This window comes from Salvelinus alpinus, chromosome 9, assembly GCF_045679555.1.
Source record: "Salvelinus alpinus chromosome 9, SLU_Salpinus.1, whole genome shotgun sequence".
NCBI classification, from domain to species: Eukaryota; Metazoa; Chordata; class Actinopteri; order Salmoniformes; family Salmonidae; genus Salvelinus; species Salvelinus alpinus.
In genome coordinates, this window is record NC_092094.1 from 83883358 (window position 1) to 83900254 (window position 16897).

At 43.9% G+C, this 16897-nt stretch overlaps 1 protein-coding gene across 3 annotated transcripts in view; it reads right to left on the reverse strand.

Annotated features, from left to right (window-relative positions):
• The window catches only part of LOC139530810 (latent-transforming growth factor beta-binding protein 2-like), a 155883-nt gene that overhangs the window by 34232 nt on the left and 104754 nt on the right, over positions 1 to 16897 (reverse strand). For all 3 annotated transcript variants that reach the window (XM_071327518.1, XM_071327519.1, XM_071327517.1), the window contains exons 10-17: positions 6760 to 6882; positions 6485 to 6649; positions 3474 to 3950; positions 2745 to 2764; positions 2507 to 2543; positions 1779 to 1877; positions 689 to 814; positions 80 to 208 (exon numbers count right to left, since the gene is read on the reverse strand). In XM_071327518.1, coding sequence (XP_071183619.1) covers positions 80 to 208; positions 689 to 814; positions 1779 to 1877; positions 2507 to 2543; positions 2745 to 2764; positions 3474 to 3950; positions 6485 to 6649; positions 6760 to 6882 — 1176 coding nt within the window. The remainder of the gene's footprint in view (positions 1 to 79; positions 209 to 688; positions 815 to 1778; positions 1878 to 2506; positions 2544 to 2744; positions 2765 to 3473; positions 3951 to 6484; positions 6650 to 6759; positions 6883 to 16897) is intronic.

The following is a 16897-nucleotide window of genomic DNA, read 5'->3' on the forward strand; positions in this document are numbered from 1 at the left end:
TATGTGAGCAGTGAGAACATCACTGGGTGAACATCCCTTCCTAAAACTACAGCACCCAGCATGCTTTTCCTCATCTCACCCTGGCAGAACTTCCTGTTCTGGGTGATGACCTGGCTGTAGCCGCTGTAGCATTGGCAGGTGTAGGAGCCAAAGGTGTTCACACATCGGCCCTTCCCTCCACAAGGGTCCCCCTCACACTCATTTACATCTGGACAGAGAGAGGGAAGGAGGGAGACAGAAAGAAACAAATAAAGAGAGAGATAGATAGATATAGAGAAAAAGAAAGAGGTGGGAGAAAGGCCAGAGTGTTCCATTTCAGTTCCATTTCACCACTGGAGACCTTGTCCTTTCCAACCCTTCACTCTGGAGCCCCTCCACAGTGCAGAGTGGAGTGCAAGCATTCCTCAGTGATGGGCCAGAGCAGGGTTTGGACGGCGACTGCAGAGTGAGGTAACGGATCACAGCTCCGTGGCAGCTCTCAGGATTGCTCCGACCTTGTTGTCAGGCGTCGCATAAAGGGTCAACATAAACACAGGGATCGCTTTCACTTGGCTCTTGAGTTCTCAAGGCCTCTGTGCTTGTATCGTATGTGGTGTGAACGGCGAGGCTCGTGTTGAGACAATGATATGGAGAGCTGACAGAACTCCCGGAGAAGCCCCCTTTGCCCACCCAGCTATTCCCGTCTTACCGATGCAGTTGGTCTGGAGTGCACTCAGCTTGTAGCCGGGGTCACAGTAGCAGGTGTAGCCTGTCTGCACTGGCACGCACAGCCCATGGCCACATATGGTTGGAGTGATGGAGCACTTGTCAATATCTGTGAGGGGATACTGACACTGACTTACCTGTGTGAACATTCAATACAATACAATACAATACAATACAATACAATACAATACAATACAATACAATACCAACAGACATGCCGTGCCATCCTATTAAGTTGTCTTTTTCACACAACTCTTCTTAAACACTATCTACTCCAAAGAAAGTTTACTCGTCTACCACGTGTTATTCTCCATGGAAACGCGCAGGCTGTTTTATGGCAGGCTGCATGGATGGGACACGTTTTACTGCGGTGTAGTGTTCAAACATGTGACAGGGGGCGCTCACTAAGGGTCAGGATGACAGGGAGGGGCCATGCACTGTTAAGCCTGTCATTGGACTTGTCAGTTGTTTGTTTCAGTCCAAAGCGGTTCTTGTAAACATGAGCTGAGGGTGGGCTGCTGGGTTTGACTCAGAGCTCTGACCCTCTCCATAGGATGACCGCGAGTCACAAATACACATTCTCTCTCTTCTTTTCATGCAGGCCTGGCGTCTGTCCAGTCCAGACAGTTTCCTCTTCCAAAAGGCACACTCTCTCTGGTTTCTCGCCCTCTCGCCCTCTGTGCTGCTCGGAAGCCTGAAGCCAAGTTGGCTTGGGGGAGAAGGTCCACTAAGAGGACAACACATCCTCTGCTTCCCCTTGCTAAACTACGGGTCAGCCCTAAGAAATGTCTATCAAACAGGCCTGTTGGACATTCATAAGTCACAATTGAACTGAGAAATCCCATTAGTATCTAGAAAGCATAAAGTTGAATTGCAATTCTACATTTAAATAGTTATTGGAGAGCATTATGAGTAGACTGTTCCAATTCATTGAATTACCAAAGCTTGTCACCCCATTAAATCAAACTAAATCTGCGTCTGCTAATGTAGTGTTCATCTAGCATCAGTGGATGTCGAGGCACAGTGGCCAGTGCAGTGGAGACCATGAAGTGTATTGTGACCATGCCTCTCACCTGTGACCTGAGTGGCCACATTGATGGAGGCTGTGTCCTTGCCCTCAGATTCAGGCCCCAGGTTGATGGGAGAGTCAGGAGTCACTTTCTCTACCACATCTACTGGAGACAGAGTTGGGGGACAAGAGAGAGGGAGAGAGACAGAGAGAGAAACAGAGAGAGAAAGAGAGAGCACGAAAGATAGAAAGAGACGAGGTGTCAACGTGTCAATGGGCCAATGGGGAGAGCAGACTGGATATCCAACAGCCTTGGCTGCTGCTACTTTCCCCTGACTGACATAGTATCTGCTTTTCCAACTGGCAATGGCATGACAATCACTCACAAGGTCCTCCTACGGTAGCATGGCAGTGATATAAAGATGAAATATGCCCTTTCTGCTTGCTAAAAACAGATAACAGACATCAATCAGCTGGACCCATAGATCGACTCAACCTACAGACTGTCAATGTTTTCATTGGCAGGGGAATCCCGGGGCAGGCTGCCTCTGCTGTGTGCTTTGTGTGAGCAATTTATAGAAAATGGATCAGGACTCCATGTGCCTGACTACTTGATGAATCTCTGTTTTCTCTGGCACTCTCATTGGTTTTATCAATGCACCATGAGGTGTAGGATCACTGTGTAAAAACACCACAGTAAATTACAGGCTGAAACTGTGATCATGAGTTATGAATATGAACAGACAGCATTGTGACGAGGTTCTTTGATGAATTGGGATTTAGATACATTACCTGGGTACTTCAATGGGGAGTCAGTCGCAACAGGACGCTGTGGAATAAGCAAGAATAGGTTCGAATTTGTTATAACAAAATGTGTTTCTCTCTTCTGACAGTTTTTACCATCAATGTCTTTTTCATATCGATTGCAATTACTTAATACCATAGGAGTCTTAAAGCTAAGACGCTGTGATTTCTTCTAAAATAAACATTTCAAAAGCATGTTTTTTTTCCTGAGAGAAGAGGAACTCACCGGGTTCAATATTTCCACATCTGTTAGGAGAGAGAAAAGCGGCCCGTGTTATCAGTAGAGAAAAGTGACATTCGGTTAGCATTACCATGCATTGTCATTGAGATATCAATCCATGTTCTCATCGGGCGTTTTACTGTTTAGACGCCATCGTAAGGTCTTTGTCTCCAATAAAACTCATCTTACAGCACATTTATCCCTAAAGCCAGGGAGAAGACCTAGACTCTGATAATGTACTATACAGCCCATAGAAACATTTGAAACAGATATCTCAGATAATGAAGACACAATCCCTAAATATTTATGGTCTCCTTATATAAATAATTTTGCTCGGGCCATGCCGATAAATTATCCCATAACTGTAAATCAGAAGAATGTTTCACAGAAGATCCAGAGGCCGCAGATGTTTGACCTGTGTGGATTAAGTACTCTGCTCAAATGCTTATGGGAGGTGTATTCTGACAGATAGGGGAAGCAAATACTGTTTGATATTTAGTAGATGAGGATAAACCTGTTATTTGTGGAGATAAAAACATCCTGTTGATGTTTTCGTCTGTGTAAATAGCTACTTTATCCTCGTCTACTAAAAGGTTTTCCATTGTGTAACCTCGTAACTTTAGACCCATTTTAATACAGTATGTTGTAGAAATAATATTATCAATGGTCGACTGGCTACCTTATTTGGACACAAATACCACAATAAAATATGCATAACAATATAATTGTTCTCACCTTGAGGCTGGCTGGGGGTCTCCCCAGCTGGATGCTGGTTGTCTGGGTCTGGATGGAGAGGGTGTTGTGGTTGTTGGGGGGTGTGAGGGTACTGGGGGATCTGGGGCGTCTGGGGGAGCTCTTGGGGGTACTGTGGATGGTGGGGTTTGTGGGATTGATGAGGGTACTGTGGGGTCTGGGGGTGGTGGGGTATCTCCTGTGGGTGTTGTGGTTGGTGGGGGTGTTGTGGATGCTGTGGTTGATGTGGTTGGCGGTGGTAGGGGTACTGTGGGATCTGTGGGGTCTGTGGGACGTGGGGCAGCTGCTGTGGTGGCTGAGCTGGCTGCTGGGGCAGTTGGGGGTGGCTAGGGTTTTGGGCCTCCCAGGAAACGCCAGTCCTCCTCAGCTCCTCTTCCTCCAGCTGTCTCAGGGAGATCTGCACGTCGGAGCGCGAGTATGTGTAGCCGTGGCCAGCGGGACAGATCTCCTTGAAATGGTCTGCAGGCGTACAGGGGCAAACAAAGAACCATAGAAAACATCATAAGGCCATATTCCCCCCTTGGGCTCCTGAGCTAACATGAAACGCTGCCAGACAGTAATTATTGGTCGTATTTCTGTCTGGTGTTCGCAGCAATACCAAAAGCCATCCATGTAATACCATTATGTAAAGCATGCCATACTGTAGTCTCTCCTCTGTGAAGGGGATTGGGTTTCAGCCATGGCCAGGGAGGGAGCTACCAGGGCAGTGACAGCCGTCAGAGAGGCTATCACAGAGGGGGTTTGGATGTGTCAGATGGGTGTGAACGTTTAAATTGGGATCGTTAGCGTTTAGAAAGAATCTCTAATTGAAAAGCGATGTTTTTCCCCCAGTGCAGTTATCACTAACTAGACGATAGGCTATAAAGACCTGGGGAAATTTGTGTAATTGAAATAAAACCAAAAAGGAAGACGTGAACTCTTTAGTAAATATGCGAGATACATATTACCAAGACACATGCGGTTCTTTCTGCCTGCCCACTCCTCTCTCCCTCACGGTGGCTCGCTTGCGCTTTCTCTTCGCTCATGATGCGAATGTGTGTTCAGTCTTCGGTCTGTTGCGTGTAGAATATCCTAGCCTATTCATTGATGATAGGGCCCTGCTTTACTGAAGTTGCGAGACACATGCAAGCCAAGAAATTGCGAGATACAACATTCCGTTTGGAGTTGACTCTCCACCACTACGTCATAATCGTTAACAGTTGGGAAAATGGCAGAGAAAGGCAAGTGACAGCAGCAAAGTCCTGTATGACAATAATTTGAGAAGGTAAATGAGAAGGCAATAAAATGCAAACGTACAGTAATTGTAGTACAGGTGCAATACTTAACCATCTGAAAGGGACGCACCGTGAGATCCGGGGATGGCTGGACGGAGTAGCTATGACTGCGGTAGATGGAACTGCATCAACCACTAGCGCTCATACACAGGACCATATTTTGCATTGTGAATTCACATGCAATTTATTTATTTTTTCTTAGCATTTAAACTAAGAAAAAAATATATGTTTAAAGATATATATTTGTATTTCATTTGTCACATCCCTAGTTTCAGACACAGGCTCAGGGCAGTGCCAGGGGGGCAGTGTCAGGGGGGGAAGTAGAGGATCATGTAGTACTAACTGACCTTTGAACTCTGGGCAGGAGAAGAGTGAGTAAGCGAGCCAGTGCCAGTGTGTGGAGGACTGACTGAAGAAATAAAAGGAGGGCGATTGCATCTCTTTGTGTTGGAGCCCAACACATTTCAACAGGGGTGAATCCATTACAGTTAAATAGTATTGTACCCTGCCTGGCCTGGAGCACAGGCCTCTATGACAATTTTATAATGGACAAATAATCTCTGGAATATAGATACCAATACTGACAGCACTGTGGTTAGGTGCAACTGTAAATGCAAGAAGCATGGATACGATGAAGTCTCCTAACTGATCTGTCTAATGCGGATGGAGATGGGGATTTGTGGCTAATTCCACATCAGAGCTCTAAGTCTAACAGGAAGGCAAGTCAATGTGCTCCTATTATGACTAATAATGAGTCTGGATGCTCTGTGTTCAACATGGCTCTAACAGGAAATGTAAAACATGTAGCATATTTGAGGTTTAAAAAGGCTTCTGAAGTTTGTAATTTCCACTTTGAAATTTCAGACCTGATTTTCCCTTTAGAAAAATGTATCAACCCCTACAAAAATATCCATTCATTATAATCCACATTATAATTCACATCTCCTGTAGCTGCAGTATTATTTTCCTGCTGTAACAAACTGTTTCGAATGAAGATCCTTCATCTGTACAAAAGTCAGTGTCTGGCGATGACAGGGTAATCAGGCTGTATGTGGACTGCATCTACACATAGAGCAGAGCACTAGTCTGGCATAGCACCATGGAGGTCTGGCTCTCTGATATCTGATCTATGACAACCTCCATGAATCACTTGCCAAAACGGTCACTGCTCTAAATAATGGCCTTTTCTTTGACTTTGAAGATAAAATCGGCAAGAAAAAAGAGGATGACGACCACAGCCCATGTTTGATTTGGCTGGACTCGTTTCTCTTTCTTTGGGAGACATAGCTGGACTATTACTGGCGTTCCTCTCCAAGGGCCTGTGTGATAACACACCATTCACTCCCACTATTATAATATTATACAGTCTCAACATATAAAGGTTCTGTTGTTTTGATCTTATTCCACATCAAACACATTGGGTTATCTTTGAACTGCAATACATGACTGGCGGGCTATCGAGGCCAGTATAATATAGTGAGTGAAGCCTGAATGACTGTTGTGTTGAGTAGCATGTACTGTATGCTTTCATTAACATCACAATACGCAGCCTAAGATCCCACATTTCGTCCCGCTGTTAAAATCCAACCCAGCCAATGAATGTTCACCAAGTGTAATCAAACTAGAAATATTTAACCAGTTCATCGAGGTTGTAGTGTTGAGAGAGCGAGAGAGAGATTAAGTAAGAGAGAGAAATAGAGAGAGTGTGTGTGTGGGTACCTGTGTCTGGCAGAGGGCACCTCTCGCAGGCCGTGCCCCAGGCCTTGCCCACACGGCTGCAGCAGCAGATCTGTTTGGTAATGTGCTGAGCGAGAGGCAGAGAGCAGGTCCCCACTGACGCTGAGCGGTAACACATCCCCCTCTGGTCCGACACAGCCTTGTCCGCTGTCCGAAAAAACATATACAAGCCTCCATGAGACAGACCTCACAGACCAAGGAAACACCATAAGACAGACAGACCATCAGATGTAACATCAGGCAGTAGGAGTACTCACAGACACAGTGGCTCCTGGCAGGGTCCAGCATGTAGCCTGGTTTACAGGTGCATCTGTAGCTTCCTCTGGTATTCAGACACTCAGCGTTCTTACAGATCCCGTTCATCAGACACTCGTTGATGTCTGAGAAAAGAAAACACTCCACGGTAGTACAGTATCTGATTGTTGGGTTGTCATCATGAAACAGGAAAGGGCCTTCCCCAAACTGTTGCCACAAAGCTGGAATCACAGAATCATCTAGAATGTCATTGTATGCTGTAGTGTAAAGATGTCTCTTCACTGCAACTAAGGGGCCTAGCCCGAACCATGAAAAACAGCCCCAGACCATTATTTCTTCTCCACCAAACTTTACAATTGGCACTATGCATCTGGGTAAGTAGCGTTCTCCTGGCATCCGTCAAACCCAGATGGTGAAGCGTGATTCATCATTCCAGAGAACGCGTTTCCACTGCTCCAGAATCCAATGGTGGTGAGCTTTACACCCCTACAGCAGACGCTGGCATTGTGCATGGTGATCCTAGGCTGGTTGGCCATGGAAACCCATTTCATGAAGCTCCCGACGATCAGTAATTGTGCTGATGTTGCTTCCAGAGGCAGTTTGGAACTCGGTAGTGAGTGTTGCAACCGAGGACAGACGCTACTTGCTTCAGCACTCGACGGTCCCATTTTGTGAGTTTGTGTGGCCTACCACTTCGCCGCTGAGACGTTGTTGCTCCTAGACGTTTCCACTTCACAATAACAGCTCTTAAGAGTTGACCGGGTCAGCTCTAGCAGGGCAGAAATTTGACAAACTGACTTGTTGGAAAGGTGACATCCTATGACGGTGCCACGTTGAAAGTCACTGAGCTCTTCAGTAGGGCCATTCTACCGCCAATGTTTGTCTATGGAGATTGCATGGCGGTGTGCTCGACTTTATGCTGTACAACTGTCAGCCATGGGTGTGGCTGAAATGGCCAAATCCACTAATTTGAAGGGGTGTCCACATACTTATAGATGCCCTAGATGACATATGATAGATGCTATAGATTACATATGACAGATGCCAAAGATGACATATGATAGATGCTATAGATAACATATGATAGATGCCATAGATGACATATGATAGATGACATAGATGACATATGATAGATGACATAGATGACATATGATAGATGCCATAGATGATATATGATAGATGCCATAGATGACATGTGATAGATGCCATAGATGATATATGATAGATGCCATAGATGACATATGATAGATGCCATAGATGACATGTGATAGATGCCATAGATGACATATGATAGATGCCATAGATGACATATGATAGATGCTATAGATGACATATGATAGATGCTATAGATGACATATGATAGATGCCATAGATGACATATGATAGATGACATAGATGACATATGATAGATGCCATAGATGATATATGATAGATGCCATAGATGACATGTGATAGATGCCATAGATGATATATGATAGATGCCATAAATGACATATGATAGATGCCATAGATGACATGTGATAGATGCCATAGATGACATATGATAGATGCCATAGATGCCATATGATAGATGACATATGATAGATGCTATAGATGACATATGATAGATGCCATAGATAACATATAATAGATGCCATAGATGACATATGATAGATGCTATACATGATACTGTATATGAAAGATGCCATAGATGACATATGATAGATGCTATGAATGACATATGATAGATGCCATAGATGACATATGATAGATGCTATAGATGACATATGATAGATGCCATAGATGACATATGATAGATGCCATAGATGACATATGATAGATTAAATATGATAGATGCTATGAATGACATATGATAGATGCCATAGATAACATATAATAGATGCCATAGATGACATATGATAGATGCTATACATGATACTGTATATGAAAGATGCCATAGATGACATATGATAGATGCTATGAATGACATATGATAGATGCCATAGATGACATATGATAGATGCTATAGATGACATATGATAGATGCCATAGATGACATATGATAGATGCCATAGATGACATATGACAGATAAGATATGATAGATGCTATAGATGCCATAGATGACATATGATAGATGCCATATGATAGATGCTATAGATGACATATGATAGATAACATATGATAGATGCCCTAGATGACATATGATAGATAACACATGATAGATGCCCTAGATGACATATGACAGATAAGATATGATAGATGCTATAGATGACATATGATAGATGCCAAAGATGACATATGATAGATGACATATGATAGATGCCATAGATGACATATGATAGATGGCTTTTTTAAACAATATAATACATCAGAGCAGAGTGGAGTGACATCACTAGATAGTGTGTGAAATGCACGTGAACTGTGTACACACACACACACACACACACACTCTATTGTATTTGTTCTTGGTATCTTGTCAAATCTTTTTTTATAAAACAGAGAGAGAGAGATAAAGTGATGGTTATTTTCCTGAAAGAACAGGGTAGTTGGAAACGGAGCAGAGATGGTTATTTTCCTGAAAGACCAGGGTAGTTGGAAACGGAGCAGAGATGGTTATTTTCCTGAAAGACCAGGGTAGTTGGAAACGGAGCAGAGATGGTTATTTTCCTGAAAGACCAGGGTAGTTGGAAACGGAGCAGAGATGGTTATTTTCCTGAAAGACCAGGGTAGTTGGAAACGGAGCAGAGATGGTTATTTTCCTGAAAGACCAGGGTAGTTGGAAACGGAGCAGAGATGGTTATTTTCCTGAAAGACCAGGGTAGTTGGAAACGGAGCAGAGATGGTTATTTTCCTGAAAGACCAGGGTAGTTGGAAACGGAGCAGAGATGGTTATTTTCCTGAAAGACCAGGGTAGTTGGAAACGGAGCAGAGATGGTTATTTTCCTGAAAGAACAGGGTAGTTGGAAACGGAGCAGAGATGGTTATTTTCCTGAAAGACCAGGGTAGTTGGAAACGGAGCAGAGATGGTTATTTTCCTGAAAGACCAGGGTAGTTGGAAACGGAGCAGAGATTGTTATTTTCCTGAAAGACCAGGGTAGTTGGAAACGGAGCAGAGATGGTTATTTTCCTGAAAGACCAGGGTAGTTGGAAACGGAGCAGAGATGGTTATTTTCCTGAAAGACCAGGGTAGTTGGAAACGGAGCAGAGATGGTTATTTTCCTGAAAGACCAGGGTAGTTGGAAACGGAGCAGAGATGGTTATTTTCCTGAAAGACCAGGGTAGTTGGAAACGGAGCAGAGATGGTTATTTTCCTGAAAGACCAGGGTAGTTGGAAACGGAGCAGAGATGGTTATTTTCCTGAAAGACCAGGGTAGTTGGAAACAGAGCAGAGATGGGTATGTCTTAGATTAGCATCCCTGTTCCTACAGTTTATTTCCCACACTGTGACCAAGGTCAATGCATCCTATAAGCTCATGTTAGGAAATATACTAGAGGCAGAGAGTGTTTTTCCCCCTCAACCATGTGCGGAAAGGAGGAAAGATAGCGGGATGGTGAGTGGCGTTTGTTTATGTGTCCATTCAACAGCAGAGAGCTGTGCTCCTGAGTCACCCAGCCAGCCAGAGGAGTTAGCTAGTGGCCCAGGCAGGAGGCAGGAGAAGAGGAGAAGAGCACCACATGCCTCAGCCTCTTAGTCATGCCACCACATTGGGACCATGCAGGGTTTGTTTTTTCACAGAGTTAAACAAAGAGTAAATCATTAGGCCTTTTCCCATTGCCGTGACGACTGGAACCTGACAAGCTGCCATGGCAGATTTTCCCAATAATAATGAATCTGCTCTTGTTTTGCTGGTGTGGTAGCCGGTGGAAATAGTGAGCTTATAAGGGAACAGGCAGGGTCTGGGGAGTGATGGGAGGCAAAACAAACTATCATGTGAGTACAGGACTCTCTCTCTCTATACAGTGGGGCAAAAAAGTATTTAGTCAGCCACCAATTGTGCAAGTTCTCCCACTTAAAAATATGAGAGAGGCCTGTAATTTTCATCATAGGTACACTTCAACTATGACAGACAAAATGAGAAACAAAATCCAGAAAATCACATTGTAGGATATTTTATGAATTTATTTGCAGATTATGGTGGAAAATAAGTATTTGGTCACCTACAAACAAGCAAGATTTCTGGCTCTCACAGACCTTTAAGAGGCTCCTCTGTCCTCCACTTGTTACCTGTATTAATGGCACCTGTTTGAACTTGTTATCAGTATAAAAGACACCTGTCCACAACCTCAAACAGTCACACTCCAAACTCCACTATGGCCAAGACCAAAGAGCTGTCAAAGGACACCAGAAACAAAATTGTAGACCTGCACCAGGCTGGGAAGACTGAATCTGCAATAGGTAAGCAGCTTGGTTTGAAGAAATCAACTGTGGGAGCAATTATTAGGAAATGGAAGACATACAAGACCACAGATAATCTCCCTCGATCTGGGGCTCCACGCAAGATCTCACCCCGTGGGGTCAAAATGATCACAAGAACGGTGAGCAAAAATCCCAGAACCACACGGGGGGACCTAGTGAATGACCTGCAGAGAGCTGGGACCAAAGTAACAAAGCCTACCATCAGTAACACACTACGCCGCCAGGGACTCAAATCCTGCAGTGCCAGACGTGTCCCCCTGCTTAAGCCAGTACATGTCCACGCCCATCTGAGGTTTGCTAGAGAGCATTTGGATGATCCAGAAGAAGATTGGGAGAATGTCATATGGTCAGATGAAACCAAAATATAACTTTTTGGTAAAAACTCAACTCGTCGTGTTTGGAGGACAAAGAATGCTGAGTTGCATCCAAAGAACACCATACCTACTGTGAAGCATGGGGGTGGAAACATCATGCTTTGGGGCTGTTTTTCTGCAAAGGGACCAGGACGACTGATCCGTGTAAAGGAAAGAATGAATGGGGCCATGTATCGTGAGATTTTGAGTGAAAACCTCCTTCCATCAGCAAGGGCATTGAAGATGAAACGTGGTTGGGTCTTTCAGCATGACAATGATCCCAAACACACCGCCCGGGCAACGAAGGAGTGGCTTCGTAAGAAGCATTTCAAGGTCCTGGAGTGGCCTAGCCAGTCTCCAGATCTCAACCCCATAGAAAATCTTTGGAGGGAGTTGAAAGTCCGTGTTGCCCAGCAACAGCCCCAAAACATCACTGCTCTAGAGGAGATCTGCATGGAGGAATGGGCCAAAATACCAGCAACAGTGTGTGAAAACCTTGTGAAGACTTACAGAAAACGTTTGACCTCTGTCATTGCCAACAAAGGGTATATAACAAAGTATTGAGATAAACTTTTGTTATTGACCAAATACTTATTTTCCACCATAATTTGCAAATAAATTCATTAAAAATCCTACAATGTGATTTTCTGGATTTTTTTCTTCTCATTTTGTCTGTCATAGTTGAAGTGTACCTATGATGAAAGTTACAGGCCTCTCTCATCTTTTTAAGTGGGAGAACTTGCACAATTGGTGGCTGACTAAATACTTTTTTGCCCCACTGTATATACTGTATATACAGTCAGCTCCAAAATAATTGAGACAGTGACACATTTTTTGTTGTTTTGGTGCTGTTCTCCAGCACTTTGGATTTGAAATGATGCAGTAACTATGAGGTTAATGTGCAGGCTGTCAACTTTAATTTTAGGGTATTTTAATCCGTTTAGAAATTACAGCACTTTTTGTACATTTTAGGGGACCAAAATTATTGGGACAAATTCACTTATAAGTGTATTAAAGTAGTCAAACGTTTACCTCATATTTCTAGCACGCAATGATTACATCAAGCTCGTAACTCTACAAACTTGTTGGATGCATTTGTTGTTTGTTTTGGTTGTGTTTCAGATTATTTTGTGACCAATAGAAATGAATGGTAAATAATGTATTGTGTATTGTCACTTTTATAGCAAATAAGAATATAATATGTTTCTAAACACTTCTACATGAATGTGGATGCTACCATGATTATGGATCATCCAGAATGAATCATGAATAAGGATGAGTGAGAAAGTTACAGACGCACAAATATCATGTCCCCAAGACATGCTAACCTCTCACCATTAAAATAACAGGGGAGATTAGCATTTTGGGGGGGTATGATATTTATGCCCTTTGGAGCTCACTGCATATACACTGAGTGTACAAAACATTAAGGACACCTGCTCTTTCCATGACCAGGTGAATCCAGGCGAAAGCCATGATCCCTTATTGATGTCACTTGTTAAATCCACTTCAATCAGTGTAGATGAAGGGGAGGAGACAGGTTAAATAAGGATTTTTAAGCATTGAGACAATTGAGACATGGATTGTGTATGTGTGCCATTCAGAGGGTGAATGGGCAAGAACAAATATTAAAGTGCCTTTGAATGGGGTATGGTAGTAGGTGCCAGGCACAACGGTTTGAATTTGTCAAGAACTGCAAACGTTGCTGTTTCTTTCATGCTCAACAGTTTCTTGTGTCTCTCAAGAACGGGTCCACCACCCAAAGTAAAACTTGACACAACTGTGGGAAGCATTGGAGTCAACATGGGCCAGCATCCCTGTGGAACGCTTTCGACACCTTGTAGAATCCAAGCCCCAACGAATTGAGGCGGTTCTGAGGGCAAAAGGGGGTGCAACTCAATATTAGGAAGGTGCTCCTAATGTTTTATACACTCAGCGTACTGTGCATTTGGAAAGTATTCAGAACCCTTGACCTTTTCCGCATTTTGTTACATTACAGCCTTATTCTAAAATGTATTAAATAAAAAATGTCCCTCATCAATCTACATACAATACCCCATAATGACAAAGTGAAAACAGGTTTTTACAAATTTGTATGGATTAAAAAATTATTAAAAAGAAAAAACAGAAAAAACATATTTACATAAGTATTCAGACACTTTGCTATGAGACTCGAAATTGAGGTCAGGTGCATCCTGTTTCCATTGATCATCCTTGAGATGTTCCTACAACTTGGAGTCAACATGTGGTAAATTCAATTGATTGGACATGATTTGGAAAGGCACACACCTGTCTATATAAGGTTCCACAGTTGACAGTGCATGTCAGAGCAAAACTGAGCAATCGAGGGAGAAGGGCCTTGGTCAGGGAGGTGACAAAGAATCCGATGGTCACTCTGACATGGCTCCAGAGTTCCTCTGTGGAGATGAGAGAATCTTCCAGAAGGACAATCATCTCTGCAGCACTCCACCAATCAGGGCTTTATGGTAGAACGGAAGCCACTCCTCAGTAAAAGGCACATGACAGCCCGCTTGGTTTGCCAAAAAACACCTAAAGACTCTCAGACCATGAGAAACAAGATTCTCTTGTCTGATGAAACCAAGATTGAACTCTTCGGCCTGAATGCCAAGGTTCACCTTCCACCAGGACAACGACCCTAAGCACACAGCCAAGACAACGCAGGAGTGGCTTCGGGACAAGTCTCTGAATGTCTTTGAGTGGCCCAGCCAGAGCACGGACTTGAACCCGATCTAACATCTCTGGAGAGACCTGAAAATAGCTGTGCAGCGACGCTCCCCATCCAACCTGACAGAGCTTAAGAGGATCTGCAGAGAGGAATGGGAGAAACTCCCCAAATGCAGGTGTGCCAAGCTTGTAGCGTCATACCCAAGAAGACTCGAGGCTGTAATTGCTGCCAAAGGTCCTTCAACAAAGTACTGAGTAAAGGGTCTGAATACTTATGTACATGTGATATTTTAGTTTTAAATTCTTTACAAATTAGCAAAAATGTATAAAAACCTGATTTTGCTTTGTCATTATGGGGTATTGTCTGTAGATTGACGAAGGAAAAAATCGATTTAATCAATTTTAGAATAATGCTGTAACGTAACAAACTGTGGAAAAAGTCAAGGGGTCTGAATACTTTCCGAATGCACTGTGTGTGTGTGTGTGTGTGTGTGTGTGTGTGTGTGTGTGTGTGTGTGTGTGTGTGTGTGTGTGTGTGTGTGTGTGTGTGTGTATATATATATATATATATATATATATATATATATATATGTGTGTATGTGTGTGTGTCTGTGTGTGCGTGTGTCTGTGTGCGTGCATGTGTGTTGGTGGTATGGGGGATTAAAAGGGGAACAAGTTTAAGGTCATAAATAGCTGACTCCCCCATGACTTATCCCCAAGCCCCTCTGTTAGTAATGATGTAAACAGGCCGACTCAAGTGTAAGCAAATGGGCGGACATTGTTTCCTGACGCAATGGACAACTCATGTCATGGGGTTATACACTATGAGCTCTGAGCAAACCATATCTCTTGGGGAAATGGAACTCTGCTAGCTCCCACTCAGAGAGACAACAACACTGCTTGTGGAGGCGACAGGGACTATAGGGATGTAGAGCTGAAGGCTGAAGTTTAACGTTAGGCTCAGCCTTCCTTCATCACATGGGGTCTGTAATCCAGGGTCAGGTTGACTCCAGATTAGTGTTAGTGGTACAGTCTGGTCGGGGGTAAGGGATTGGAACTGACAGCCTGTCATGACCTGCACTAATCTCAACACCTATCTGACTTCATGGTTGGTCGCTCACTCATTCTCCAAGAGACATTCTCTGTTATTATATACGCACAGATGGAACACACATAGACGTCTATCAGAGCACTCCGACAGGTTTCTCATGACGCCATTGTTATTGTAGTAATGACACGGAATGATGACTCCACCTAAAGAGTCCCCTGACTGCGCTTAAACTGACAACCTGCCCGGCCCTAAACTCACCCGACTCGTCATTTCTCACTTTTTGACGGCAGGGCCAAAATAAGCTTGTAGAGGATTCACATAAACAACCAGGATAATTATTTACTGTCATTGTAAAGGAAATATCTAGTACTATTGGAGTGGGGACTGGCGGGTCCTCTGTGAAGACTGAGGTGTTTAAATGTTTTGAATCAGACACTAAACATAAGTCAAGAAGCAAAAAACCCATCCATTTGAGGATTTGGAAAGAATAAGCGTTCCTTTTCCAAATCTTCTCAGATACATGTAAGACCTTGACCGGTCCTTAGCTGGAACACCTGTCACATCTCAATCCATAATGTGAGAGTTCAGTGACCAGCCGGAGGAAGATGACACGACAGCACCATCCTCAGGGGACAGGTACTCAGTGTAAAGCCAATTAGTACACACCTGGGCCCACTAATTGCTTTGTGTCTTCCTCTATATAGGTGTGCCAGGAGAGGAGCTGGGGGAGGATTGGGAGTAGAGACGGGGACCTGCGAGGACATCGGTTTTTCCTACCTCAGAGAAAGTGTCTGGGGCACCTTGACTCTCTGTTAACCAAGACAGGCTATAGGTAGAGAGGAGTGTTCCTCCTGTAACTACACTGCTCAAAAGAATAAAGGGAACACTAAAATAACACATCCTAGATCTGAATGAATGAAATATTCTTATTAAATACTTTTTTCTTTACATAGTTGAATGTGCTGACAACAAAATCACACAAAAATGATCAATGGAAATCAAATTTATCAACCCATGGAGGTCTGGATTTGGAGTCACACTCAAAATTAAAGTGGAAAACCACACTACAGGCTGATCCAACTTTGATGTAATGTCCTTAAAACAAGTCAAAATGAGGCTCAGTAGTGTGTGTGGCCTCCACGTGACTGTATGACCTCCCTACAACGCCTGGGCAAGCTCCTGATGAGGTGGCGGATGGTCTCCTGAGGGATCTCTTCCCAGACCTGGACTAAAGCATCCGCCAACTCCTGGACAGTCTGTGGTGCAACGTGGCGTTGGTGGATGGAGCGAGACATGATGTCCCAGATGTGCTCAATTGGATTCAGGTCTGGGGAACGGGCGGGCCAGTCCATAGCATCAATGCCTTCCTCTTGCAGGAACTGCTGACACACTCCAGCCACATGAGGTCTAGCATTGTCTTGCATTAGAAGGAACCCAGGGCCAACCGCACCAGCATATGGTCTCACAAGGGGTCTGAGGATCTCATCTCGGTACCTAATGGCAGTCAGGCTACCTCTGGCGAGCACATGGAGGGCTGTGCGGCCCCCCAAAGAAATGCCACCCCACACCATGACTGACCATGCTGGAGGATGTTGCAGGCAGCAGAACGTTCTCCACAGCGTCTCCAGACTCTGTCACATCTGTCACGTGCTCA